Here is a 23,634-nt window from a genome sequence, read left to right on the forward strand (position 1 = left end):
GCATGTACAACTGCAACGATGTTGGCTTCGTCAGATTCAGCTGGACCAGAATTCGCTACCATTGTAAATCCAGTGAAAGGTAATTGCTAGTGAATGTTTGGTAAAGATAGACAGGTAAACTTTTAGTGTTAGATGAAGGTAAAGACAAAAGCTCGATGACAAGATGTTAAAATTTGAATTACAGTTAAACAATTTTTGATTGGGTTGCTCTAAAGTAGAGTGGAGAGCATTCTTTAATGGCCACTTACCCTATCAATTCTTTAGGATCATCTTTTTGCTTGTTATATGTCGCCTCAGATGAAAAAAAGAAAAAGATTCTTCAATTGGATTGTTTTGTTAAAGTTTTCGATATAATATGATGCTCTTTTTGGTTCGTAAACCGCTATGGCTAGGAAATGTTGCGTCGAAATTTTGTCTTGTTCCTTCTGAACGCAGAGGTCAACCCTGACCCCGCTAACCATCATAAATAGCTAGCACTGACGACGCAGAGGCTTTCGATGACGACTGAGACACTGGAGAAGTTAGAATGCCTCAAGAACTGGGTCAGACATGGTGCGTTGAAGGTAAGGGTAGCAACTGGTGGAGTAGACGAGGTCCACTGGGAAACTGGAGATAGTGGTATGGAGAGCATAGAGGGTAAGATTTGAAGCATTTGAAATGTTTGAACAAATATCTTAAATAAGGAATCCAGTCTTCAGGGATATGAAATATCTCAAATATGACACTGGATTTGATTTGTTTGATTTGAGGGCAGCGCTGGGGTCGATGAATCGAGTATCTGGCTTTCACAAGATGGAGCTTTTGTACATGACATATGGAACGAGAAGTCACCCAAGGGTCGTTTCCTTAGAGTGTTTTACTCTACAGGATCGATCTTCTCCCCGGCCATGACACAAGTGCCACCTGAGCATCAGAGGTTAGCATTTGCGTCTTCGGCCTGATTATTGCCCTCATAGAACAGTCATGCCTGTGGACTAGGGATGGAGTGACGGACTCTAATCACAAACTCATCCCACTGGAATCGCGATCGGTATTAGATCCTGTGCAATTACTGATGATTGTCGAGAATACGTCCTCGACAGGATATTCTGATAAGATTGTACGAGCGTCACTAGAAGGAGTTGAAACTATTAGGTTTGATGAGGTCAACATATCCGACATAATGGTAAGAAAGGCCCGGACGTTTACCTCCTGTTGGGACTTAGCCCATCTCTTACATGAAGTTCCAGATTGCGCGTGTGGAGTCCGAAAGAGGAGGTGGTTTTTATCTCTAAGCAAGTGTGAGCCCAGTATCCCAGTTTGGCCTGAAAAAGCCACATGGAATTACTCGTCGCTCCTTGATTACTCTTTGAATCCTCTCACTTAGACGGTGTGTAATATTTGCGCGCAATTGAATCGTCAGAGTGAATGTTCTGCCGTTCATTTACTGTCGTTAGGGTTAGAGTCCTGGCTGCATCAAACCGGATGTGAAACCAGATATACGACCCCAAGGTAAGAGACACGGTTCGCATCCAGCTGCACGAATCTGCAGAGCATAGTGGAAACTGATGGTGACATATGACTTTTTTATTAAACCTCAATTGTCTTCCCTAACCAACAGCAATACTACAAATCCTAATAAAGGAGCTCTTGCTTCGAACTATTATCTATAATTGTATGCTTAAACTTCTTCGCCGCTCTTTGTTTGGTCCCATGCTCTAAATTATATAATATCCGTCAGAATATGAATAGGTCATCAAGGATGATTGCAGAACACTCGCGAAATACAAACTGAGCTTACCTTAAAGATGAGCCATCCGACAACAGTAAGCGTTAGAACAACTCCGGCGACAAGAATGTACCAGCGCCAGTCGGGATTATTACTTAGAAGATTTACATTCATACCGAAAAGGCTCTGTACGTTCTTTTAGCTCGCTAATAGACACCTCAAACTGGCCTCTAGGCTCTAGGAATAAACTCACTGAAGCAAACATCGCAGGGAGAAAGATGAACTAAGACCATTAGTTATAGCCATTCACTTTGCTAAAGCTTGACTTACCGTTATCCAACTAAGACGTTTCATGCTAGTTGCAACGCTAGTCGATTTGCGGACCTCAGTGATTGATATCCAGGCAAACTCTTATGTCACATCAGCACGGCCCAGCGAAAGCACAAGTTGGTAAACTTATTAATTGGAGTAGGTCCCTGACTGTTTGGTCAAGGTTGTGAATACGCTCGTTCACCCGTTTCTCAATCCGATCGATGGACTCTCGGATCCGCTCGAGCCCCCTTCCGCCATTGTAGCGTTGGCAATATTTTTGAGCGAATGAACGAGCGTCTTGAGCATGTCCCTTCAGGATTTTCCGAAACTCAGCCCACTGTCTTGCATCTACTGCGAGGCAATCAATGAGCGTCAGGTTGCTCCCTTTGTGCTCCAACTGCTCGAGGCGCTGCATGAGTGGTTAATATATCAAAGAACATCAACTAATACTGGACCTAAATGAGCATATCAAATAGGATTTATTCGATTTTCACTCACGCAATTGGAAAGATGTTCCTCTGCCAGGTCACATACTCCCAGCCACCGCCTCTCGAGATCATCCAGGAACTGCGTAAAAAGCTCGGCGCCATCCTCTGGTGTCCCGCTGTTTTGTAGAGTGCTGAAGAAGTCCAGAGGTACCCACACTGGCTCGCTTCTCGCATCCACACCACGCCTGATGGTCCAGGTGATTCTGCACTCTTCTTTGTCGGGTATCAGTAAGCCGCCTAATTTTTGATCAGGATGCCACGGAAATAGCAGGATAGCTGCTGAAAGGACGAAATGTTTCCCGTCACCTGCACATACAGACTCAGAAAGGTGCAACTTGTTGGGTTGCAGGATCTCAATTGAGTCACGGATCAGACCTTTCTGCCATGGCAGAGAGTTTTTGAAAAGACTTTTCAACGCTTAGCGACCGTCCGCCGTATTCCTAGGGCTATTGAGGTAACTTACAAGAAACGCCTTTCCGAGCTCCTGTTCTGAGGTCCCTGTATTGCTTCATTGGAGGACGCGATTTCGTTCACACGCGCAACACTTAGAGTTTTTTCGCCGCCGTTTTCCGTTAGACAGACATAGAAACTCCCGGTCAAATTGTAACCCTCAAACCATTCATACAATTTGATTTCCTTCGTTTCCGCCGAGTGTTTAAGAAGTAATGCGACCAAGTCAACCCGACGTTGCTGAATGGCTGATCGTAGTGGTGTCATCCCTTCATTATCTCCACCATTTATGGCTGTCGTGCGAGAAAGAAGAAACTCGGCTATTTCGTAATTCCCAGACAATATGGCGCTATGCAATGGTGTTTGGTTGAGAAGATTGGTCCTTTTAACGTCGTAACCTGCACCAACGAGTGATTTGACCATTGCGAGGTCTCCGTTTCGGACCGCCGAGCAGAGAGTGACTAGGTCTCTCGATAACAGCATGTCGACGATGAGGTGGTGTTTTTCCTGCACTGCCCAGAACAGCGGTGTCTGGCCTTTCTTGTCTGCCAAATTCACATCAACTCTGTGCTTTGAGGCAAGCAGTCGTTCCACAATTCTCTCCTTTCCCTCCATTGTAGCCCAAGTCAATGGAGTCCAGCCGTCGTCATCTGCCACATTTACGTCGATGTTGTCGTCTGCCAAAAGATAATCAACGGCTTGCTCTTGTGCTGAGCCAGCGGCCCAAGAAAGCAATGTTCGACCCTTGTTATCCCACGAGTGTTTTTCAATGCCTGGGGTTTCTAGAAGATACCGGACTCTAAGGTCACTGAGCGAACCAAATGGTAAACAGTTGCTCAACGCCCAAAACAGGGGTGTGCGACCCGATTTGCATTTCGAATTCAGCTCAATACCCGGTTGATCGAGGAGCCACTTGACTACATACGGGTCTCCCTTCTCTGCGGCCCAAGACAATGGAGTCCGGCCGTCTTTGTCTGGATGATTCAACAAGCTGTTGCTCTTTTGGTACAGGAGCCCCGCGATCCTCCTTTGGGCAGGATCCCTAAAGCCCCCCACGACCTCATGACTGGAGTTGAAACTAACAATCCATGACATGAGGGTTCGTCCGTTGTCATCCGTGAAATCTACATCGATGTTGTCGCGCTTGAGAAGTGTCTCCACGACGTCCAAGGCGCTATCGTGTATGGCGCTATCGTGTATGGCCCAGAAAATCAGTGGGCAGCCATCATGCCTGATGTCCACATTAAGACTCTCCCCCCAGCTGAGCAAATGGCTGATTTGCTCATAATCCTTCTTCCCCAGAGCGACTCTGAGATTCTCGTTATTTTCTTCAGATCTCTCTGCTCCGAGATGTTCTTTCCATCTCTGGATTCCTGTATAGTGTGTTTGTTAGCTAGTTGTGCCCTTCAGAGGTCAGCTGACATCTGCTAGCGAATCTCATAAAAATATCTCTTGTTATACTGCCAGTCGCGGATGTACTGGTACCTTAAGAGACGAAAAGTGCCTGGCGTACCGCTAGGGAATTGTGACCCAGATAACAAATTTCCGTTCATCATTTAGATTGGCCGTGGTGAGAGGTTACCCTTAAACTAATTGGGATCGAGCCGTAGGTTTGTACTGTATAGATGTGTCTCTGAGACCTAAGTATGCGAAACATAGAGGTTGTGAGATCAAGATAAGAGGGTCTTTATGAGAGCCAGCCCCGCCCTACCTCGTGTGCGGTACGAGTTAGGAGGGAATTCTGATACTGACAGGTTAAGCGGCGCAAATGACTCCTTGCAGGTTCGGGCCTGGTTGCAAAGATAGACCAATGGGGACATTTGGACAATGGGGACGACCTGGGTTTTAATAGCGCTGATACATCGTACGAGGTGCCTGGTTCTGTCCTTACGTCAAGCTCACTGCGCCTCCATGTCCAACTGACCTGGCTGGCTCGAGGGGATTGGACGGAGCGTTCGGTTGCTGCTTATGCAAGTAGATATCCAGCATCCCCATGTCGAGCCACGTGTCATATCTAGGACTTCTGACAGAGAAGTTCTGGAGAGGATGCAGGCCTTTTATAAATGAGAAGGACAAGGCGCGTACTAATTATCTTTGATAGGAGGAGGATGCGCGCGGCACTCATAGGTTACGCCATCTCCCCCGGCCAACAAATTGTGATTGGTCAACCATTGGTTGTCCCCTTACAAGCAGTAAATGTCCGGCGCTGAGAACAAATCCATCGGACGGCAATTCGAAACACGAATAGAACGAATTGTTTATCCGACTTGCTCCTCACGCGTTGAGTCTACTATAACTTGAAATTCTTTTTTGTTTTCGATTTTCTTTTATGTCAATGCATCGATTAAGGACTGAGGGGGGCTCTCAGTACATCCTTCAACGGCCTAAGCTCGGTTTTACCTCAAACTGGAAAGAGATTTATCATATCCTGCAGGGCCTATAACGCGTCAAAAACTTTATCATTACAAGGTATTATGATAGGTGATAATAGCTATTTAATCTGCTCGATTGCTAAAATGCTGCGGAGGAGTCGAGCGAGCCTTATTATTCGTACAGCTCTTTCTCTTCATACAGCTCTTTCATATCGGGTTTCGTCATCCTCAGGCATCGGCGTGGCGTCTCCGCCATCTCCAGACATAGTTACGCTGCTGAGTGCGTTGCTGGTCACCCTGGCCCGGCAGGTGGATGAGCTGCGGACGGAACGGCGTACTGCTTGGAAATGTCGATGGCGAGTAGAGCTGGAGCATAATTTGTCGGCAAGGCTCTCGAGGCTTTTCCAGGGCGAAGCAGGCGATTTAAACCTGTCTTTGAGTTATAAAGCAGAATAATGTGCCGCTTTGAAAACAGTAGTAAGTAATTGGGACACAGAGAAGAAGAGGACAAAGAGGTAATTATTCGTAACAGATTAAAAAAGCAACGCCCACAATTTACTGACCTCTTGCTTTCAGCAAACCAATGGGACTCCATGCACCTTTCTTGGCCATTCTACTGTTACATGGCAGGCATCTCAGTCCCGACTCAGCCTCACTATGCGCCAACAACGTGGAGCAGCCCTAGAGCAGGCTCGGTTTATCAGGGCGACAGGTACATTCAGATAACATATGCGGCTTTGGTTAAGTTCTAATTATACTATACTAGGCCAATTAAAAACACCCCAAGTTCTTTGATATATCTTATGCAATTTTTAGAGCAGGCAAAAAGCTAGTCGTGATTGCAGACAGCCCTAGTCTTAATATGCCCTCCTATAAATAAGTATATAACATCCTTGTTTTAATTTGAACACGCTGTCTTGAATTGGATAAATCCTATGCATCTACAAATAACCTTTACCAGTGTCTTTTAATAATTAAAATACTTTGACGCGAAATATAAATATTATACTTAGAATATAGTTATCTTAAGATCTTGTCTCACCTTAATTCTTATCTCTCTTAAGATGCTTTCTCATCTCAAGTTTCTAACATATAACCAGTGGCAAAATACTAGGCCTCCTATGCTTTCCGCTTAAGGCATGTCCCTAAGAGATTCCATTTCCTGATTTGGCGTTCGCGCAGGGACTAACGCCTCTGCCTCTTCTGATCCAGCGGGTGCCTCAGCACTAATATAATGCTTATTTGTCCGTCGCTGGTTTACGTATAAACCGCTCTCTGACAACCACTGTTAGTCTCTGATCTTTCCAACAAACCGCCAAACAGAGCAAGTAAAACTCACTGAAAAGAATGACAATTGCTTCTTCCACAACTGGAACCCAAGTCGCAAGCGCCAGAATCTGTCCAAACCCCCAAGATCCCTCAGATTCCTGCACTCCTCCACCATTCACGCTCGCAATATCCGCCCTCAGTGTGAAAAGACTTCCAAGGGCAGTCCACATAAAGATGAAAAAGAAAACAGAACTCAAAATCCTCCACGGCACACGGAAGAATAGCCAGCCTACCACGGGTACCTTATCCGCTGGCCTCTTGGTGCACTTTCCAACAAGGTACGTCAAACCGGCGAGCATCGCAGTGACCGCCGGAATAAGGTAAAAAGCGAATATTGCACTGCTGGCTTTAAACGATGCCTTTGAGTCCCAGCAATTTGCTTCAAAGGGCATTCTGCCATGTAATCTAGCTGCAGTTTCGGCAGTAGAACTCAAGCCCATCACTACCGTAAAGAGCAACCATACCACAGCACCAAAGAAACTTCCCGAAATAGTTCTCTGCTCAATGTCGAGGTAAATTGGAAGAGTGAGAAAGTAACTAGCTGTCAAAACAGCACAGGCGAGACGTGACATGTTAATGTCGTAGACGCTCTCCTTCCGACCGCAGATGAAGAGAGTAGCGAGGAGGACTGAAGCTGCCAAAAGGCCTAAACCAGTGTGGAACGCACCGAGGCTATTGTAAAACATGCTGTGAGTATTGTCCCAGACACTTTGTTCCTTCGACGGTGTTCGAGTTTTGAAGGTGGTGTAATCGTTCTCGACATACATACTGCTCAAAAATGATGTGACGTAGAGGCTTGCAAGAATAGCACCCATCAAGTAAACAAACATCATCTATCAACATTAGCACCCATCTAAAATCTTAAACGGCAACCCTACCCCGATGCCAACAATATCAGCATTACCATCCCACTCCCAAACCTCACACATTTCACCCTTGCATATACTCATGGGCTTGTAAATCAGCCACTCGTTCATCTCCCTGTTGGCGCACTCCTTTGCGCAGAAGAACCAGTTCATGGCTTTCCACTCGGGAACGTCCGTGCCGCCAAAGGATTGGAGATAGGTCACGAGATCTGTCATGTTGACGGTTTTGTGGTCGATCCAGGGAACGAGGAACGCAGCAGCTGCTTTGCAATTCGTCCAGGGTTGGTAGTTTTTAATACCGATGTTTATGCCTTTGCATGAGAAGGCGCATATGTCAAGAGTGGCCATGGCAACTAGGTAAGCGAGAGGTTTCTAACATGGATGTTGGGGAGGTTGATGATTGGCAGCGGTCTAATTGCCCAAGGCAAGGAGGAGCCTTACTTTGATCCATTGCTACGGGACATGCAGTGGGCTGTCGGGAACTAACTATAAATATAGTCAACTATAAGCCGTTATCTCTCAATATTGTTGATCTCCTTTTTTAAACGGAGCTGATCGCTTTCAAAAGCAAGGTGAAGCGTAGCCTCGTGATAGACAGGGTATAGTTGCAGGAGATGGCTTGGAATTATCGGCGCCACCATGCATGTTCTATCTATTCTGTCCTTGTGACTTGAACAATCCCCTGCACGGCTGAGAACAAAAGCTAGGTAGAAAAGGACGAGTAACGCCCTAGAATATCAGATCACAGCATATCAGTGTCGCAAGCGCAAAAATGCCATTAATGTCGGTAAAAGGAGACAATGAGGCTTTGATGAACGACTTTGCTATGGAGATGCATAAATAGCTGCAGGCGGAATGACGGCCTGGCCAAGATGCGAAAGTCGCCTAAACTAAGAACAGCTTTAACTGTATGAAATAGATACTGTAAATGCCGGAGAAGGCGTCACGAAGTCCAAGGCTTTTAATGATTCAGGGTAGCTTATTCCATCTTAAGATCCGTCCTATCTTAAGATCATGTCTGATCTGGGCCTCTCCTCTCAAGCGCTTATCTTATCGCCTTTATCACAATCTTATCACTTATCTCTCCGCCGAGGATAGTCTTCAGCCGAAGTAACCGACACCACCAAAAGCGGAAAATCGGAACTATTTCCGTTCCGCACCCCGCGTTAGCTCCGGGATTCAGCCCCGCTAAGTCGGCTTGCGGCGGCTCCATCAACAGCTTGTAATACAAAATAAAACTGACGTCGTGCAACTCTCTCACTACACCTCCTCATCTCACTGTATTTTATTGCTCAATTCAAAATGTCGTGGCTATCTATCCCCGCCGAGTCTCACTTCTCCATCGCCAACATCCCCTTTGGCATCATCTCTACTTCGTCAAACGCTACGCCTCGACCTGCTGTTGCTATCGGCGATCATGTTTTAGACCTTGATGCTTTTGCAAAGGGAGATGGGTTCTCGGGTAGTTCTGAGATTCAGAAGCACGCTGATGTGTTTTCTCAACAATCCCTGAATGCTTTTGCTGCTCTCGGTCGTCCATTTCATCGCGCGACGAGGAGTTATCTCCAGGATGTCTTTGCAAAAGATACCAAGAACCCAGTACTGAAGGATAACCAGAAACTTCAAGACGCTGCCCTTCTGAAGCGCTCTGATGTCAAGAATCACCTTCCTTTGACCATTGGAGATTACACCGACTTTTACGCTGGCAAGAATCACGCTTTCAACGTCGGTTGTCTCTTCCGTGGTCCCGACAACGCGCTCCAACCCAACTACACTCATCTCCCCGTCGCTTACCACGGAAGAGCCAGCAGCGTTGTCGTATCAGGCACACCAATCCGACGACCCTGGGGACAAATCCTACGTCCTGGTAACAAGGTTCCTGACCTCGCGCCATGTGAGAGGCTTGACATTGAGCTCGAGATGGGCATGTTTATCTGTCGTGAGAACGAGATGGGAAGTCCTGTTCCTATTGACGAGGCTGATGAGCACATCTTTGGTTATGTTCTCATGAATGACTGGAGCGCACGAGATATCCAGGCTTGGGAATATGTGCCTCTTGGTCCTTTCACGGCTAAGAACTTGGGTACGAGTATTAGTGCCTGGGTCGTGCTGGCTGATGCTCTTGAGGGGGCTAAGGCAGCTGGTATCAAGAATGATAATGAAATCCTGCCTTATCTAAAGGAGAAGAAGGAGAATAATGTCTTGGACATTGACCTCGAGGTCGAAATCATCAGTAAGTTCATCACCCATCTTAAGATACAGCGGCTAACCAAGTGCAGCTGCCGCTGGTAACAAGAACCATCTGAGCAAGACCACCTCGCGTAACCTACTCTGGTCATGGCCTCAGATGATTGCCCATCACACCATCACAGGTTGTAACCTTCGACCTGGTGATCTTCTTGGATCAGGTACTATCTCCGGTACTGAGTCTGGTACCGAGGGTAGTATGTTGGAACAGACCAAAGGCGGCAAGGTTCCCATTCAATTGAAGGACGGTGAGGAGCGCAAGTTCATCCAGAACGGCGATACACTGATCATTCGCGGTGCTTATGGAAGTGGTGATAAGAAGGTTGGTTTTGGCGAGGTTTCGGGGCAAATCCTTGAGCCTCTTCCACTGTTCAAGTGAAGCAAGTCCGGGGAAACGTATAGGTAGTATGAAAAGCTAAATAGACTTTACTTGCATCAATTTGTTTGCCATCTTTGTGTACATTCTACCCATAGCTTAGCATGCCAGATCACGGCAGCGTATAGTTCCTTGTATATCTACTCTTTTGAAGTATCGTGTCCCAAGTACTCGTGTTAGCAGAGTCAAGTTTAACCTTATGGCCAGCAAGTAGTCATGTAGACCTTTCTGAAGAACCCGGAACTTTCGTTTTAACCTGCCGTAGGGCTATCCAGACTTTGCATATCAGTTCTGTATCTATCAAGCCTTGAGATTGTCAGGCGTATCAGGCTGATTCTGCCAATGCGCCTTCACAACAGCAGGATGATCCTTCAACCCCTCCACAATCTTCCCAATCGTCGGAAACAGCGTCAAATCAACCCCAAACCTCTCTGCATTCCACATAGCAGGCATAAGACAAGCGTCCGCCAACGTCAACTCATCACCAACGCTACACTTCCCCGCCGAATCCTTCACGACCTCCTCATAAGCCTTAAGTCCATCACTCATGAGCTGCTTATTCCACTCTTCTGCATTCCCGCCGAGCTCTCTGACACGACGCATGATGCGCAAATTTGTAACGGGCTGGATATCGGCGCAGATGATGTTGACGAGGGTTCGCACTATTGCGCGTGCTTCAGGGTTGGAGGGTAGGAGGGCATGGGAAGGGTGTTTTTCTTCGAGATATTCGAGGGCTGCGACGGATTGGCCGATGCGGAAGGGTTTGTCTTTGGAGGCATTTGAGATGAGAACGGGGACGGATGCTGATGGGTTGAGGGTTTTGTGAGAATCGGAGAGATGCTCGTTCTTTAGAAGATTGACAAATGCTAGTTCGTATGGAATTCCTTTTGCATTGAGAGCGATGCGAATACGCGCTGAGCAGGAGGACCTGAAGTAAGAGTAGAGAGTATACTGAGAGTCAGACATATTGAACAATGAAATTGATCAAGTTACTACTGTAGATGAGAGCAGTTCAATTGAAGAGAAGTAAAGGACCTCCTCGCAACGACCCGACCCCAAGGCCACGCCCTTCTTATGTCACGAGAATGATTGTGCAGGTATGCTGTCATTGTGTAAAGCATTACCCGTCGCTAGCCTGGTAGTGCCGAACTCTGAAGTCTTGGGGGTCGGAAGGATTCCGGTGCAATGCGGGGTGAGTGTGATAATCCGGGGGAGTTCGGGAGAATAACGGCAATGCTGTGATGGAAGGGAGAGTAATTCCGCTCACGGTAGCCGGCTGAGTCAGACTCTGATAATTGAGAGTTAAGTGAGTGCGGATGAGTGTCATTTACAGGGCTTCCTTATCTTTCGCGATCAACTATCGGCTTATATGGAGATGGAACGGATACAGGTCATTAGATGTTAATAATGGCTATCTGTTTCACAATTTTGAGTCTATGATTGAGAGAGAGAAAGAAATCGCGATCTATATTCATCGATCCGGTTCTATACTACATGGACCAGCCATGACTTGTTTCATACCACTTCTGATCCAAATAAGGTATCATGAAGGGCAGAACCCATAAGATCCAACGCTAACAAAAAGGCGATAAAACAACTGCTGAACCAAGAACAAGATCGATGTTGAGGAACATTGAAAGCCGTTGACGAGAAGTCGAAAGCGATGAATGATACAAACTCGCTGATGAAGTGACAGTAATAATTGATTGAAGCCGCTGATAGCAAGTTGACAGTAAATCGACTGCTAGCAATAACCAAAGCCGCTCATGACATTGTAGCCAGGCATATAAGACTGATTCATGCTTCCATACTGTAACAAAGACTGGCCGCGGATCAAACCGTTCAAGCCGACTGTCTGCGGATACATACAACTGGCCATTAGGCTCTGTTGCTGCAATAAACATTGCTGTTGCTGCGCTGCCATGGCAAACGCTTGTTGTGGTGTAATCTCAATCAACCCATTATGAGCTGCTCCGTAAACACCTGGACTAGCAGGCGGAGATAAACAGAGAAGTGAAGATGGCGAGACAGAAGATAAAAGAGGGGAAGATGGAGGTGAAGGTATAGTCGGCATAGCCGTACAACCAGACATCTTTGCTCTGTACCCCCTAGGTCGGTACTTCGCCTGAAAAAAATCTCCCTTCTCGCTTGCTGGGATGATAAATAACGTCATGTCCACCAGGGACAGACGGATTGATAATGACCCTCGCTGGTCCTGGGTCCTTGGAGTGTGAGTATACGCCACTAAGACAAAGAGGATACTCCATCCAGGGCCCGGCTACCTTTAGTGGTAGTGCCTCGCTGTTGCGAAAGGTGTGAGGGTACGTGGCCCAAGGACTGCACTCAGGAACATGCTCGCTTTGCTTTCGCACCTCATGTGCAGGGATCTTCTTGAAAGAGATGTCCTCCACGTCTGACAGAGAGTAGTAGGAGCATGTTGACGAGTTGTCATCCATGTCATCCTCTGATCTGCTCATGTGGTCCATGACTCCTAAGTCGGCAAGGGAAGGCATTGTCCCGGATTGTAAATTGCCAAAGAGGTAAAAAGCCAGGTGGTGAGTGTCCTGACTTGGAGTGTATTTGAAGTAAATGAGATGTGTCGGTAGTGTTGACCAAGTAATGTAATTGTATTTATTCGTTCTGCAGCTCCAGAGCGCATGAACAAGATTATCTGGTAATGTGCCAACCTTGACCAAGGAAAGTATGGCAAGTAGTTCTCCAAAAAAGTTAAGAAAGGACGGTACTGAAATAAATGGCCAGGAGACTCCAGTAAGCAAGTAGGTTCGAAATAAAAGCCAGCTGGGAGAAGGTGTCGAAAGGTAGAAGTAATTGCTGGTAACCAAAGTTGAGAGTCCTGCTGAAGAGAAGATGATAATTGATCAAGAGTAAAATAAGTTGCCGAGAGATTGCAGAGAAGTGCCAGCATGTATGTGAGTCGTAAAAGGAGAAAGAGCTGGTAGAAATTGTCCCAAAGACTGAAGTAAACTGGTGACCAAAGGTAAGACTGTTGCTAGCAAGCTGAAGAGGAGATGAAGAAATGACAACAGTTGAATAAGTAGCCAGGCAACAGTCGACAAGTACCAGTATGGTTGTGACTCCTCGAAGAAAAAGCAGTAGCTGGTAACAGTGTCCGAAAGATTGAAGTAATCAGGTGACCAAAGGCAAGAGTGCTGCAAGTAAACCGGCTCAAGACTGGACGTGCAATGCAGAAGTGATGATGAAAGGATGAAAAAGGAAAATGGAAGCAGAGGGAGGGTAGAGGGCTTTTTATAGACGAAGGATAACAGAGTTTGGTCCTTGAGGGTTATGCTGCCCCGAGTGAAGGGGAATATCATGCTCTCGTTGAGAAAGGGTAAAGGGGAATTGTCCCCTTTGCGATAGGACAGAACTTCAATCGTATGACCGTGAACGTTGTTGAACTTAAAGGCTAAATATTTGAGGCTGGGCCGTACAGTGAGGCTTTTGCCCGGGTTCAAGTCTCTGGGAGTGATACCGTGAGGCGACGCTTGGTTGAGCATATGTGGTACCGGTTCAACCAGTAAGAGGATCAGCCGTTTACCTGCCCGCCACTCGACTCACAATCTACTTTGGCACGACTACTCATCAAAGTTTCATATCGACTTGTCAGTGGCCCGGGAACTAAGCATAATAATTGCAAGGCGATATGGAAACTTGAAGTTGGAATAGGTTTGGACCCTGGCGTGTCTAGAACTTCACGGTTGCAATGGTTATCTATCAGCCAATCATGACTGATATGTCCTCATTGTCTCCTTCTTTAAAACATCACTTCTGAAATACACTTAGCTTCGGAGTGAACCCAGTCACAAATTAAAGGTTAGGTTTGACCTTTCGGAAGATTGTTATTCGTCCTCCCCTTCGTGAGGATGCACATGGCTTGTTCACGGTGGCGAGGACCGTGAACGCGATATCGCAAGACGTCACATTGAGGACTCAGCCTCAGTAGACTTCGCACTTAAACGTCATCCAATGAAGTCCCTCTGAGGTGCTGGAGAGCTAAGTTAGACTTATGTCAAAGGACAAGGCACATAGGTGACGTCGTCCGATCATGGTTGCGGTTGCTACATTGATACTTCTCGAAGTATCAAGAACCCTCTCGGAGAATCGATGCCTGTGTCTTGCACAGAACGCTGAAGTTACTATCAGGTGAGTCATGTTACGTGTAGAGGAACTCACACGACTTATGAAATGAGCGTCAAACGAAGAAGAAGCCAAGACTGAGTGTCGAAGACGCGTGAATCTGTTGCGATATCCTTGGTTTGAGTAAGCCAGGGTATTGGGCGGTCGTGGAGGAGAAGCGTGAAATATGCTAGGCGGTTTTTCTGGGGCAGAGATTTACCTTCTTCCACGGCATTGCTAGCCCTCAGATGCTGGGCTGTGCTGTCAACTGAAAGCCACCGAGCAAGACTTGCATTGCCAGGGCTGGTCCCGTGTTAAAGTCGTTGCTTATTTCGTGGATGTGATGCATGAAGGTTTCTGTACACCTTTGATCATAGGGTCCGTCTCTTGGCTTGTTGCCTCACTAGTATGCAACCGTGAATGTCGCCCACGGTCGATTGGACAGACAGTTCTCAGAGTTTGTAAACAGCATGGGGATGGTCGATGTGCAACCTTAAATAACATATAGTTCAACAGCGATAGATTAAGGTTATCACATATGAGTCAAGCTAACAGACTATACAGGAGGTAAGCTCTAGCCCCTGGGTCTGTTTTAACATTGCAATTAATTGCGTAGGCAGTTGATATGCTGCCTGAAGTTTGTGCTCTATTGAGTTGATGGAACCGACGGCTGATTCCTACATCGGGTACCTCGCCTTGCATGTAAGACAGGGGCATCAAAGTTCAGCGAGTTCACAGATAAACACCTAGGCACGTAAAGCTTTCAGTCACTTGCGCAGTGAATGTCGAGCGCACGAGAGTGGCTTTGAAGGTCTCTTGCATAATCAGCCAAATTCTAACTTCCCAAACATTAAGCTATACTGTGAACAGCAGCTAACTCAAAGATGATAGTCATCCGGTCGCTGCACTCTCTGTCCCCTTCTCTCCCAGACTCCTTCGATGTTCATATCCCTCGACCCACTGCCAACACATCAGTATCGAAAAATGCAAAAGGAAGCAGGAAACTTACTCGTCTCTCCAGATGATGGTAGGTTCAGTCTGACCCTTGCCAGGGTTTCTGAACACAATGTTCTTTTTCTACAGAACTGTTAGCCACGATATTTCTGCATACTTGGGTAGCACGAACCAATCCAAGAGATAGGTGAATGGCGGGAGGATCAACTGTGACTTTCTGCTCGGGCCGTCCACCGTTTACCATAGCAGCGATGTTCTGCGCTACAACTTGCGCTTGTCCAGCTCCCGGTCTGGCGGCTTTGTGAGCACCGCTGTCGGCGATGTCACCGCATGCGTACAGGTTCGTGTACTCGGGGTCAGCGAATTGGAGTGTCGGTGCGACTCTAATGAAGCCGTTGGCGGGGTTGATGATCTCGTATCCAGACGTGGGCTGAAGATCCTTCAGGAACTGGTTGTTTGGTGTTTGGCCTGTTGCTGGAATGACGAGATCTGTTTGTATCTTCCGTCCGTCTTTGAGTTCTAGTTCGAATGTCGATCCGTCTGTTGGGAAGCCCTTTGATGGGATCACAGCTCGCGTGCCGGTTATGACACTGCTCCGTTAGTAATTCTCATCTCATAGCAGAAAAGCTGACTTACTCAACACCAAGCTCTTGTAATCTATCCCTCAGAATAGCATCCATCTTTTCATGATAAAGCTGCATAAGCCTATCCCTCGAATGAATCAACGTCACCTTCTTCTCCGGATAAACCTCTCCCAAATCCGTCGCCATCTGAATCCCAACAGCGCCACCACCAACAATCACAATAGACTTTGCATTCTTGATGCCCTGCTGATACGCCTTGAAGTAATCAACAGAAGGCTTCTTTTCATCATGCTGCATGTTACTAGGCGCTTGGAGTCGTGTTCCCGTCGTGACGACAGCGTACTCAAAGGGGATTTCTGTGGAGCCCTGCCATGGTCGGTCGATAGTGAGCTGGTTCTTTTGAAGAGATACTGCGCGGGCGCGGACTATAGTGTGGTTGGAGGCGTTGGGGAGGGAGGAGAAGAAGCCGGTGTAGGGAATGAAGGCTTTGTGTTCGTGGTCTGGCACTATGGCGAACCGGGGCTGAGGCGGGTTAGTATGAGTGAGCAGGGATTGAGGAGTGACTTACGAAGGCGAAGAGATGGTGGAAATGGCTGTGAGGCTCTATTAACAGGACCTACGATATGTTAGCGATGAATTCTGGAAAAGCGAGGTGGTGCTCATACACGGTGAGTAACTGGTAGCAGCGTAGCCAGTTCTTTCACAGCAGCCTAGACTCTCATGTCAGTTAAACTCATCACCATTCCCAATTAAATATACTTACAAGCCCAACATACGAGCCGCCAATGACAATAACGTTCTTCAGACCAGCAGTCATGTTTATATCTCTATGATTGTTGTTCTAATAAAGGAGAAATCGACCATCGAAAGTGAAAGAGATCTCGGCTCTTTTTATCTACGCCATCTTATCAATCTACGGGGTCCCCGCCTCCGGATGTACGCTTTGCCGGTTATCCGAATTTAATTCCGAAATCGGCTTTTTCATCGGCATTTTAGGGGTTCTTCACCAAAAACGCGAGAGCACGAGTCAGCGCTAAAGAAAAGCTATGTTTTTAGTACGCGGCTTGGAAATACGGCTTTTGGACCTGCATGTGAAAGGTGACGAGTTCCCTAAATTGGATGGGGTTTTCGGGCTTACATCACGGTTCTTGGCAGGGATGGATCTTGGATGTAACCTCGAATATGGGTTCAAGTCATACGGATATATTATTCGGCCGAGTCCAGCTTAGATGATTGAACTCTATCCAGGGAGATCTTCATGTAAAGATCGGTGAGTTGAGGGTTTTGGGGTTGGTGGGATGCCGACGAGACTGACTTGTAACGCGCGGCTCGGCTCGGCTCGGCGCTTAATAATCTTGAGCGGGATGAGATGACGAAGCCGATGACAAGGGAAGCGTGATAACACTCAGGTCTAGGCATTGGATATTCGTACAAGCGTGACATTGAAGCATAAACTATCTTTTCTAGACTTCGGTGACTCACGCACTCTGGTGATCGCTCCCTCTTAGGGATGTGTCGTCACAATTGGTGAGTGAGGGCTCCACTTTCATGCCACCAGATTGGAGGTGTTGAAGTGGGTCCTGTTCTATGAGCAGCTTGAACGACACGCAATGGCTGATGCAGTCGCCAGTCTAATGACTTTCTATTAACGGTTATTCGGCACTATGCTATAACGGATGATATCCTCTCAGAATGAAGCTCCCAATTGTTAAGATATGGCCATTATAGAACTATATATTTGCAAACACTTGACAAGGTTAAAACAACGCAGTCCAAAATCGAGGTCTTTGTCAACTGGTCCCACGATGGCCATGACCATGGTCAGACTTTCCTACTGAAGGTAGTAGGTCTAACCTCTCCAGTTCAAGACTGAATCTCAGCCAAGGCAAGGCTGCTAAAAGTGCTATCACAGTACACAGGATATGCTTCGTCTTTCGGATTCATGTATCCCAACGTCCACTAAACTTACTGAGGGCCGTGGACTGAGCATAAAGTAACAATATAGCTTCAGCCATTAGACAGAAAGTTCTTAGTATGTTGTTCTTGGGGTATAATTTGATCCCATCCTCTCTGAATGAACCCATCCTTCGTTCAGCTCATCCAGAAGCACGCATAAAAACAAAAAACCTCTCATACAGCCACCCATTATCCATTCCCTAAACTAATTTCCCGTAATGGAGCTCATCTTCTTCAGATACTCCCTCCCTCCCTCAACGATTCTTCTATTCAAAACAACAAACTCATCTTTCTCACTCCCCTCAACAGCCAAATGCGTAAAGAACGCACCTAGCTCCTCATTCCGAATAACATAATCATCACCCAGTAGCAACTGAGCCAAATACCCAGGCACTCTCATCCTGTTGGTAATAACACCACCAGGTCTTAACATCCAAGCCTTCCAAACAGCTGCATGCTCCTTCGCAAGCTCTAGCGAGCGAAGCTCATACAAGCCCTGAAACTGTCAGCGGTGGTGAGATAAGATGGGAGGGGGACGTACTTTGAGTTTACGAGGGTAGTCATTAACCCATAACTTCGCATTTTGTTCCTGAACAACCCACTTCCCACTGAGATGAATAAACCGAAATGTTTCTCGCTTAGGTTGTTTCTCGAGAAGAGGCGCGAAGGCAGTTTGGAAAGCGAGGGGGTACTCCATATCAACGTTGACGTTTCCTCTGTACGAGCCCATGGCACTATTATCATCAGCCCCAAATCCTCCTTCACAATAACAAGATCAACTTACCAAATCATAGCAGCGGCGTCGACGTGCGGGAGGAGAATATCTTCAGACCATTTTGAAAAGTCTTTTATCATGACAGTCTGAAGTTTCGCATGATCTGATACTTCAGCGGGGAGGGCGCGGCGCACGAACGCGACTACTGAAGTAATCTTTGGGTGGCAGAGACATTGGCGGAGGGCTTCGCCGCCGATGGAGCCTGATGCGCCGAGGAAGAGGACTTTCATGTTTAATTGCGTCTATTGTGCTGAAGTTTGGTTCGTGAGAGAGTAGTGAGGCTCAAGCGACCCTTATATAAAGGGAGTTCGTAGATGTTTCTGGAGATGCTGGTTGCGGCGGTATGCGGACTTTCAAGGATGACGATCCCAAAGTCCGCTGGTGTCACTCAGCCATCTGTTTTGGCGTATTTATTTAATTACATGCTCAGCTACTAGCGATAAGGAACCTGTTTAGGTTACAAGCGTGCGATTTTAACGTTTGGCTTATGGCCTGGCTTACTTTCTAGATCGATACGCTATACGAAAATGTCGCGGGTTCTCATTAATTCTCCGCAGCAGTGTCGTGGCTCACATCAGCCAGAGGAATCCTTCTGCGGGTCATTCAGTTTGAGAGGCCCTGAAATGACGATATTATTGGATGAACTAACAAATATTCGTGTCTTGTTAAGCACGGAAGTATTGTGTATACTTTACGCATCAGCAGTCGTTGTGTTTTAGGTACTCAATCGCTATGCGCGTCATGATCAACGTCCAGCCAGCCGATTGCCGGGTAGGTAGGGTTGCTCCTCACTGACACTTGACTCACTGAACCGGTCCGGTCCTCAAGGAAGAAGAGCCATTGCCTGACAGTGAATCTCAATTGGATATCATTTTTGCATCATCTTCTCTGTCAATTGAGTTACCTGAATACTCATCCAACGTGAGCGCGACATCATAGCCGAGACAATGCCTGACCCTCCATTCACATCACCAGATGTCACAATCACCCGCGCGCAAGCGAGCGACATACCTTCAATTAAAACCATCGTCAACGGAGCATACGCGAAATATATCCCTCGGATCGGCAAACCGCCAGCCCCAATGACAGCAGACTACGCATCTCTGCTCACAACCCACGACATCTTCATCCTGCGCACCGCTCAATCTCCCGTCGGCGCGCTCATTCTCCAACACGAACCAGGCTCCGACGCCATAAAGATCGAGAACTTGGTAGTTGACCCAAGTGCGCAGGGTCGAGGTTACGGAAAGGTGTTGATGCGCTATGCTGAAGACTTTGCGAGGTCGCGAGGTCGCAATGCGTTGGAGTTGTATACGAATGTCAAGATGTTTGAGAATCTGGGGCTGTACCTTAGGATGGGGTTCGTGGAGACTGGGAGGAGGGAGGAAGACGGGTTTGAACGTGTGTATTTCCGGAAAGAACTGGAATGATATGGGAATAATAACTTTTATCTATTGCGATGCATCAATTGAACGTCATGTACAGGTAGCGACGCGCTGATGAAGCCTGCTCCCATCGCGTGCGCCAATTGATCGCCACACTCCAACGCGACCGTCCCCGTCTTCACAAATGCGCAGACCAGTATATACATATATCGGGTATCTCTATCGCGACAACGACCCCTTCAACCTCTCAAAACTAAAGTTCCATACCTCCGCCCTTCGCGGCCCATCACTCGACTCAACCAGCCCAACATGCTGCAAAACACTCGGATCAAGCGCCCACTTGCTCAGCCCGTTATCCCGCGCGTAATCCTCCATGATCATATCCCCCGGGAACTGATACGGCGGCTCGCGCAGGAAATCCTGCAGGCTCTGTAGATGATGGTTCGGAAATACTAGGCCTTGCGCACAGCAGCCGTAGCGTGGCATTTCGCGCACCGTGGGGGAGCGTGTGAAGAGTCGATGGAGGGTTATTCGGCCGGTTACGAAGGCGAGCGCGAGACAGGCGGGGATCCAGAGACCGAGGAGGAGAGCGACCGTTTGGGCGAAGTCTTTGGTTGCGAAGGAGCCGGTGTGGCGGCGCTGTCTACATCGTAGGGCGAGGAGAAGACAGGCTATTAAAGCTGTGTATCCTAGGATGACGACCTTGAGATAGTCAAAGATCTCTTCGTTATTCCAGCCCATAAAGATCTCGGAGTAAAACAGTCGTAGGTACATCCAATCTTTATGCGCATCGGTCGCCTTCTGTTCAACCTCGATGACACCCTTTTTAAACCGCGTGAACCAATCGGGCGAAGCTATTATATCGTCTTCAATAAGCGCAAAGTACGTCGGATCGCGTCTTCGGCACGCTTCGAAGAGGACCGAGTGGTCAAGCCGTATGTTCTCCACGCGATCGTCGCTGCGTCCCATACCGCGAACATCATGGGGAAGGACCTTGTAATTGAGCTTCGACTCGGTCTTGGAGTCGTTGGAATACACCAAAACATCATCGGCAAGCCCGAACAACCAATCCTTCCCGTAAGCAAAGTGCTTCGTAGGATCTTTATCCGCCAGCAGAACAACAATGTGAATCTGATTCCGCTCATTCGGCGTCAACGTATCAACAAGACTGCCGACGGTATGCGCTAAAAACCCCGACGTCGTGCGATTGATGCTGGGGATGCCGATGCAGAGGAACTCATTGTCGACTTGTACTTCGGTGCGCTGCTTGTGCGCGACGGGGAAGATCTCGCGCTCGAGGTAGGCGTCGACTTGTTTTTCGCGGAGGGCCGAGTAGCGCCGGTTGAAGGCGATGCGGGACTTGTAGAAGAAGGAGGACGGGTCGTCGTAGGAGTTGTGGTAGGACCAGATTAGGGCGGTGAACCACACCAGCCAGAAGCCGATGTTTGCGTGGGAAGGGCGCATGGCGTCATGTCGCGTGCGGTTGAGGAGAGATGTTGGAGAGAGGATGGAGATGGAGGATTTGAATTGAATTGGGTTTGGGGAGGTTTAGGGCGCGGCCGCTGATGTTACAGTGGTTACCCCGCTGTACCGGAATTATGAATGGAGGTGATTGGTCCGTCTGCGGGGCCCCTTTTTGAGAACGCTAAGCCTTACGCTTTGATTGGTGATATCATTACACGTGCTGAATCCTTCGACATGCATCCGAGGCGCAGTTTTGCCAAGAAATTCAGGAACGGACTGAGTTTTGGGAGGAGAGGCTGCGGGCAGACTTGTCTTGTCTCTTAATATCAGTGACGCGTCGTGTTTTGGAGCGTCAATTGGTGGCAGCGGCTCGTAGTATATGGTATCAGTCATGGTCACGCCGAGTCACTGTGAACAACGCCAAGTTGAGAGTGAGCTGGCGACGTGATTACGCGCATCACCACAATAGAGTGATTAGGCATAGATCTGAAGCATCGAGCGCGATGGACGTCAGACTTTGAGCGTGATAAAGGCACTAGAATGACACTGACGGTGCTCAGCCAGGAGAGAACGAATCATGCCGACCCGTTCGCAATGTCGATATAAACTCCCTCCACAGCCAATGCCAGGCTCAAAGTCAGACTCCAGCACACAGAAACAAACACTACAAGACAAGACCAAACACCCTCATCTTCACAATTACTACAACAACCAAGATCATCATGTCTAACCAGGACGTTATGCCCCCTGCTCCTACTGCAAATGAGGATACAGCTCTGAATCCGCTACTCAACGACTCAGTAGGCAAACAAAACGCCAACATCCTATGCCAATGCAAGAGATGCAGTGATCAATGCATAAGAGCTGTTCATAGGGAAAGGGCAATATACTGCAATGTTTGCCTTGAGCTGTGCCATCCTGAGGCTAATTTCTCTTTGGCTGTTGAGAAGTGAAAACGGAGAAAATTGTGACGCAAAGACATGGGGAATACATGGGTTGACGAGGAGTTGGTTGGGGCTATAGAAGCCAATAGAAAGAGAGCAATTAACTGCTTTTCTAATTAATATGATAACTTTTGTTGAATCGAGCCGATGCGAGAGTGATAAAGAGAATGACAACGAGCTCAATTATGACACGTTCGCCGATCCCCAACACCAAACATCTGTGTAACATAGAGTGATTATTCCTTGCTAATACTTTTAAAGGAGCACCCATAGTTTATATCCTACACTGATAGAGGAATTATGTCTTAAATAAGTCACATGTGATCTAGACATATGATCCCATGTAACATACAGTTGTTGTCCCGAAAGGGGACGCTTTAACAATCCTAGACGCGACAGCTCCATTACCCACCTCCCTGTGCTGGCTATCACAATAAGTGATCTAGTACAATGTTCAGACTTCTAGCGGCTGTCAGTGACATTGGGACGTGCCGGTTGACTAGTAGCCGCGATTCATGGTTCACTCCTCTGCCCGTAATGTCAGTGCTGGGACATGTGAACAGTGTTGAATTGACGGAAAACTTGAAGTGAGTGATGTGTATCAATCATGCACTGACAAAGACCTTTCTGCAGGCAGTAGCTGTGCACTTCAAACCCTTTGCACGGTGAAAGAAGTTCAAATTGTCCGTGACAAGACTCAACAGCGGGAGAATGATTCATATGCCAGCAACAACCGAAGCCAACAAACAAGGCGCCATGTCACTCTGCGCCTGCAGTATACAACCGCAATGCACGAACTTTGTCCTAATTAGGGGCTACAGGTGTCATTGGTGTGTTGAGCATTGCCCACCTGAGGAGTCAGAAGCTCCGGTGACAATGGGAGGAAGATCATGAGGAGATGGAAATCGATCACTTATTCACTAAACCTCTGAGCTTGGGTGTCAATGATGATCATTGAGGATGGCCATAAATGACGCTTACGCCAAGTGTACAACTATCACCTCAAAATGCTTCTGAACATGCACATTCTTCCTTCCGAGACTCTTGATATTGGCAGGGCAGATGGCCAAGTCATGCACAGGACCAACCAAACATGCGCGTGCACCATTTGTAACAGCTGCACGAATATCGTCAAGCAGACCAAGAGGAAGCTATGTGTGACACGTCTTGTGGGAACCCATAATGATCAGTAATGGGGCTAGGCCAATGTGGTTACAGGCAACAAAATGTGAAAAGGGTTTCTTCAATTCATATCGTATTAGAGAGAATCATTTTCCATGATCACAA

General features: G+C 47.4%; 9 protein-coding genes across 9 annotated transcripts; 2 read left to right on the forward strand and 7 right to left on the reverse strand.

The window, feature by feature from the left end:
• Window positions 1-2,129: 2,129 nt before the first annotated feature.
• FOIG_12500 (uncharacterized protein) lies at window positions 2,130-4,778 on the reverse strand (the record flags this gene model as incomplete). Its single annotated transcript, XM_031213413.1, has 4 exons — window positions 2,130-2,429; window positions 2,519-2,915; window positions 2,972-4,331; window positions 4,670-4,778. The coding sequence occupies 4 exons, from the start codon at window positions 4,776-4,778 to the stop codon at window positions 2,130-2,132; spliced, it is 2,166 nt and encodes a 721-aa protein (XP_031056744.1).
• Window positions 4,779-6,462: 1,684 nt separating this feature from the next.
• FOIG_12501 (uncharacterized protein) lies at window positions 6,463-7,741 on the reverse strand (the record flags this gene model as incomplete). The annotated part of the gene is made up of 3 exons (XM_031213414.1): window positions 6,463-6,605; window positions 6,670-7,492; window positions 7,538-7,741. 3 exons carry the CDS (start codon window positions 7,739-7,741, stop codon window positions 6,463-6,465), a joined length of 1,170 nt encoding a protein of 389 aa, XP_031056745.1.
• A 993-nt stretch (window positions 7,742-8,734) lies between these two features.
• FOIG_12502 (fumarylacetoacetase) lies at window positions 8,735-11,239 on the forward strand. Its single transcript, XM_031213415.1, has 2 exons — window positions 8,735-9,758; window positions 9,805-11,239. The coding sequence occupies exons 1-2, from the start codon at window positions 8,828-8,830 to the stop codon at window positions 10,149-10,151; spliced, it is 1,278 nt and encodes a 425-aa protein (XP_031056746.1). The 5' UTR covers window positions 8,735-8,827; the 3' UTR covers window positions 10,152-11,239.
• On the reverse strand, window positions 10,117-11,253 carry FOIG_12503 (maleylacetoacetate isomerase). The gene has a single exon (XM_031213416.1). The coding sequence runs from the start codon at window positions 11,112-11,114 to the stop codon at window positions 10,449-10,451; it is 666 nt and encodes a 221-aa protein (XP_031056747.1). The 5' UTR covers window positions 11,115-11,253; the 3' UTR covers window positions 10,117-10,448.
• A 1,003-nt stretch (window positions 11,254-12,256) lies between these two features.
• On the reverse strand, window positions 12,257-12,661 carry FOIG_12504 (uncharacterized protein; the record flags this gene model as incomplete). The annotated part of the gene is made up of 2 exons (XM_031213417.1): window positions 12,257-12,370; window positions 12,431-12,661. The coding sequence occupies 2 exons, from the start codon at window positions 12,659-12,661 to the stop codon at window positions 12,257-12,259; spliced, it is 345 nt and encodes a 114-aa protein (XP_031056748.1).
• A 2,390-nt stretch (window positions 12,662-15,051) lies between these two features.
• FOIG_12505 (oxidoreductase) lies at window positions 15,052-16,724 on the reverse strand. The gene is made up of 7 exons (XM_031213418.1): window positions 16,587-16,724; window positions 16,489-16,533; window positions 16,392-16,439; window positions 15,876-16,345; window positions 15,412-15,829; window positions 15,295-15,362; window positions 15,052-15,245 (listed from the first exon to the last, which is right to left on the reverse strand). Exons 1-7 carry the CDS (start codon window positions 16,638-16,640, stop codon window positions 15,164-15,166), a joined length of 1,185 nt encoding a protein of 394 aa, XP_031056749.1. The 5' UTR covers window positions 16,641-16,724; the 3' UTR covers window positions 15,052-15,163.
• Window positions 16,725-17,984: 1,260 nt separating this feature from the next.
• Window positions 17,985-18,784, reverse strand: FOIG_12506 (uncharacterized protein; the record flags this gene model as incomplete). Its single annotated transcript, XM_031213419.1, has 3 exons — window positions 17,985-18,275; window positions 18,321-18,513; window positions 18,564-18,784. 3 exons carry the CDS (start codon window positions 18,782-18,784, stop codon window positions 17,985-17,987), a joined length of 705 nt encoding a protein of 234 aa, XP_031056750.1.
• Window positions 18,785-19,501: 717 nt separating this feature from the next.
• FOIG_12507 (uncharacterized protein) lies at window positions 19,502-20,049 on the forward strand (the record flags this gene model as incomplete). The annotated part of the gene is made up of 1 exon (XM_031213420.1): window positions 19,502-20,049. One exon carries the CDS (start codon window positions 19,502-19,504, stop codon window positions 19,982-19,984), a length of 483 nt encoding a protein of 160 aa, XP_031056751.1. The 3' UTR covers window positions 19,985-20,049.
• Window positions 19,919-21,458, reverse strand: FOIG_12508 (uncharacterized protein). Its single transcript, XM_031213421.1, has one exon. It carries the CDS (start codon window positions 21,401-21,403, stop codon window positions 20,159-20,161), a length of 1,245 nt encoding a protein of 414 aa, XP_031056752.1. The 5' UTR covers window positions 21,404-21,458; the 3' UTR covers window positions 19,919-20,158.
• Between the last annotated feature and the right edge of the window lie 2,176 nt (window positions 21,459-23,634).

Source organism: Fusarium odoratissimum (genome assembly GCF_000260195.1).
Source record: "Fusarium odoratissimum NRRL 54006 unplaced genomic scaffold supercont1.27, whole genome shotgun sequence".
Classification (NCBI taxonomy): Eukaryota; Fungi; Ascomycota; class Sordariomycetes; order Hypocreales; family Nectriaceae; genus Fusarium; species Fusarium odoratissimum.

Excerpts from the sequence above, each read along its gene's own strand:
- FOIG_12502 (XM_031213415.1), top strand. The coding sequence starts at position 8,828 with ATGTCGTGGCTATCTATCCCCGCCGAGTCTCACTTCTCCATCGCCAAC. Across the intron at positions 9,759-9,804 it reads CCTCGAGGTCGAAATCATCA|CTGCCGCTGGTAACAAGAAC; the intron begins GTAAGTTCATCA and ends AACCAAGTGCAG.
- FOIG_12503 (XM_031213416.1), bottom strand. The coding sequence starts at position 11,114 with ATGTCTGACTCTCAGTATACTCTCTACTCTTACTTCAGGTCCTCCTGC.
- FOIG_12505 (XM_031213418.1), bottom strand. The coding sequence starts at position 16,640 with ATGACTGCTGGTCTGAAGAACGTTATTGTCATTGGCGGCTCGTATGTT. Across the intron at positions 16,534-16,586 it reads GCGGCTCGTATGTTGGGCTT|GCTGCTGTGAAAGAACTGGC; the intron begins GTAAGTATATTT and ends ATGAGAGTCTAG. Across the intron at positions 15,246-15,294 it reads ACCATCATCTGGAGAGACGA|TGGGTCGAGGGATATGAACA; the intron begins GTAAGTTTCCTG and ends ATGTGTTGGCAG.
- FOIG_12508 (XM_031213421.1), bottom strand. The coding sequence starts at position 21,403 with ATGCGCCCTTCCCACGCAAACATCGGCTTCTGGCTGGTGTGGTTCACC.